The 3,762-nt window shown below is 47.4% G+C and overlaps 1 protein-coding gene across 1 annotated transcript in view; it reads right to left on the bottom strand.

Moving 5' to 3' along the window:
* Adamtsl1 (ADAMTS like 1) overlaps positions 1–3,762 on the bottom strand; it is a 996,797-nt gene that overhangs the window by 367,023 nt on the left and 626,012 nt on the right. The window contains exon 3 of the mRNA XM_023715857.1: positions 2,522–2,649. Within this exon, the coding sequence (XP_023571625.1) occupies positions 2,522–2,649 (128 nt within the window). The remainder of the gene's footprint in view (positions 1–2,521; positions 2,650–3,762) is intronic.

The raw sequence follows: 3,762 nt of genomic DNA, 5'->3' as shown, positions 1-3,762 counted from the left end.
CTGACAATGATGACACTATTCAAGGCCAGTGTCACAGTACGTAAGATGTATATAAACCGTGATTTGGTGATGAAAAAAATGGACACTTCATTCCCACTCAGGTTGCTCCATGGCTTCCTAGCAGTGACGAGTTGTGACTTGCTAAAGAACAACTAGAATTGTTTTAGAGTATGAAATATGTGTGCATGTGTTTTTAAAAATTTCCTCATTTTTTTTGTGGTGCAGGGAGTCAGAGCCAGGGACTCCCAGCGCAAGGCAGGCGCTCTGCCCCTGACCCCCCAGCTGGCCCTCTGTATCCAGATGGGGCTTGGTCTGCATGAATCACTAGCTTTCTAGAAATCAAGACACATATTTTTATATTTTATATTCTTGCTAAACTTGAGAAACATCTACTTGGTGGTGTCTTTTCTCTTCACATTCCTAAAGAAGGAAGGTGGTAGGTGTTTCCTGAGTACGCTTTTCCATTGCTTACCTATAAAAAAAATAGGGACACATCTTCTACATGTCCACAATTTAAGAATTTGCATTCCACTTTTCTGATACATTACAAAGTACTGGAAATGCATTCTAAGTAGAGGACAACTGACTTCTGTGGTATTTTCATCAAATTCTAACAAGAGGGCTTAGTTTTGCCAAGTGGTATTTTCATCAAATTCTAACAACTAAAGTGCAGTTTACTGAAGGGCAAACTGGTATTATTAAATTTTACATAACATCAGTGTTTGGTTGTTTGTGGAATGACAGAATTTTATTTGTGATTTAAATTTATTTTTAAGTTGCTTTTCTCTCTCACTTCAGAAAACATTCTAATACAATGTAGCATTCACATAGTCACTTCAAGGAGATGACATGAAAATCCCCACACATTTCTTAATAGTTTTGTGTGACAAGTTTTGGCTCATTCCATAGAAGTAGCAATCAAAGTTGCTAATTTAGGAAACTAGATAGCAGGAACATTCTAAAATTGTACATTCTGGCTTTGCCGGTGCATGCTTATTGTCATTTATGCTATCATCATGTAATATCATATACTGTAGGTTCAAGTTTTTTTTTTTTTTTTTTTTTTTTCTGTGTTTGAGAGTAATGAAACAGGTGAATCATAAGGAGAAAGTTTCTGTTTTCTCCCTATCATTTCAAGAGTCTGGTGTCAAAGAAGAACAAACTTACTTGATGGTATGCAATTCAATGCAGACCCAAAACTACAATGTTCAAGTACTGGATCTGGCCTGTAGCATGTGAGATATGCCTGTTGGCTGTTTCTTAGGGTAGAACATTTCCAATGAGGCCTGTTTTATATATACTTGGTACATATTTGTATTTGGTACAGGGTCTACAGGGTCTCACTACATGGATTAGACTTGTAGGGATCCTCCTATTTTCAGCATCATCCTAAATGCTGGGATTACAGGCCTGGGTCGCCATGCCCAGGCTCAGTCGCCGTCTCAGTGCGCCCCAGGGGCGGGTGGCACTACATGCCGGTGATTGCACCCCGGCCACTGCGCTCTGCCTAAGCAGGCATTTTAGTCTGCTGAGCTATCTGGCTGGCCCTTCAACGAGACCTGTTTGGAACCAAAATAATCCCTAGTCCTCAGCAGATTCAATGAAGAACCGTTTATTAAACCCTTACATCTGTTAGACTCTTTGTAGACCATGTACAGAGAAACATAAAAGAATAAGACTTGGACCTGATTTCAATAAATTCTCACTGTTATTAAAGTAAGCTGACACCTTCCTAAACCTGTGTCTCAGCCTTTCTGCTGTTTGTTTATAAAGAAGTCGAGGAGAAACAGCAGATGCAAATGTTTCTTCTTCTGCGTCATGCTTCATACTACACAGCGATTTCAATCAAACTCCTTTTTGCTGCCTTTAACACTTTTCACTGTCAAATAAAATTTTTCATTAAAAACTATTTCCACGGTGCTGTATATTTTATAGTTTGGAGACAAATCTAGTCACAGACCACACAGCTCAGAAAGCAGTTTTGAATTATTATTACTTTGAGCAAAAACTTTCCATTCTAAGACGCTAGGCTCTTTTGCTTCGGCCACGAGTCCGTCCCCCCAGCCCCACCCCGTGACGCTTCTGCTCTTCCGAGCTCAGTGCACCGGAGAACCTTAGGAACCTTCTAGCGCTCAGAACATCTGTAAACTTAGGCCAACACATCCCTCACCTCCAGAGTGCTTGACAACACCGGAGATAAACATTGGTTCGGCGGGCTGTCAGCGCTGACGTTAAGCTGCCAACACCACCATGATTGTTAGGGGCCTACAAAAGGCCCACGGTCCCAGAACGATTTCAAATAATACATTTTCCAGGTTGGCACAAGGACAATAACATTTGGAAACTAAGACGAATTCTAAACTGATGGTCGCATGGGAAGAGCGTGCAGACCCGCGGCCGCGGTGGCTGCAGCGCGACGCGCCACCGAGCGCGCACCCTCCTCCTCCCACCTCTGCCCTGCCGTCCGAGCCGCGGCCGAGGCGCAGCCGCCGAGGGGCTCGAGGCCCAGGCCAGGCCTTACCTGCTGCCCAGGCAGCGCCGCAGCGAGTAGGAGGCGCCGCCCCCGCAGGTGCGCGAGCACTCGCTCCACGGGCCCCACGCGTCCCAGAGGCCGTCGCGGTCCTCCTTGGAGCGTGCCCTCCTGGAGCTCTGCAAGAGAGGAGAGAGCGTCAGCGCGGGCCGCCCGAGGCCAGAGCCGCTGCGGCGGCTTCCCGCATGATCTTGGCCTGTCGGTGGCCGGGCCGTGGCCGGCAGGGACGAGGGCTGCGCTCCGAAGACCTGGAAAGGCAGAAACGGGGGCTGGGTGAGGAGGGCTGGCTGTCCACCCCACGGCCTGGCAGCCGGCCTGGGCAAGCAGAAGGCACCTGCTCCCGCAGGAGTCCCGGCTCCGAGGGGCCAGACACGGGCACCAGCGCTCACCCCGGATTGTCACCTTCCACGTCCTTGACGTCGCTATGAAGCACCTTCGCTCACGGAGCTACTGCAGGACGTGCCCGAGCAATGGGTGGGTCAGCTGTGCACAGAGTTGCTTGTTATTTACAGGCTCCCTAAGAAGGTTTGCGTTCATGGAAAGGATGTTGTTCTGTACAGGTCTCCTTGTTGCACTTCAGCTCCTTACAGAGAGGAGGAAAAGAAAACGCTTGTGCTCTGGGTTACAAAACACTGTCTGGTGTTAGGTGCCGAGACCATAGTGTTGAGTGAAATAAACGCGACACATGCCACATGGTTTCTTTTATATGAGAAATCTCCGACGTGAATAGCAAAATAAAAGATAGATAGCAGGAACTAGGAAACATCATTTTCCTAAGAGGGAGAGATGGAGAGAATGAGGGGCGGGACAGAAGAAAATGAACAAGAATCACGAGGTGGCACAGCTCCCAAAGGACGGCTCGGCACATGCTGCACGTGCGCTAATAAGACTCTGAAAACCACAATATCTGCATTGGATACAGATTCTGTGTGTTCTTCACTGTCTCTGAGCCACGCCATTTGCCACCCCGTGCCTCAATTGCCCTTTCTATAAAATGGGAGGGTAGCAGTCTCAGGATGTTTCAGAATGCCCAGGCTTGGCTCGAATTTGCAAACCCCCTTGCCTCAGCCTCTCAGATCATTGCCTGGCTCTGTGGAACTTTTAAAACCTATACCATTAGTCAGAAATATGCCCTCAGAGGAGGGGCATCACAGGTTCAAGACCAGCGTGCGCTACCAAGTGAGCTCAAGGCCAGCTTGACCAGCATAGTGAAACTCTGTCTCAAGTGCATA

The sequence above is a fragment of the Octodon degus genome, unplaced genomic scaffold (genome assembly GCF_000260255.1).
Source record: "Octodon degus isolate 3935 unplaced genomic scaffold, OctDeg1.0 scaffold00044, whole genome shotgun sequence".
Taxonomy (NCBI): Eukaryota; Metazoa; Chordata; class Mammalia; order Rodentia; family Octodontidae; genus Octodon; species Octodon degus.
This window is presented reverse-complemented; position numbering and strand designations above follow the sequence as displayed.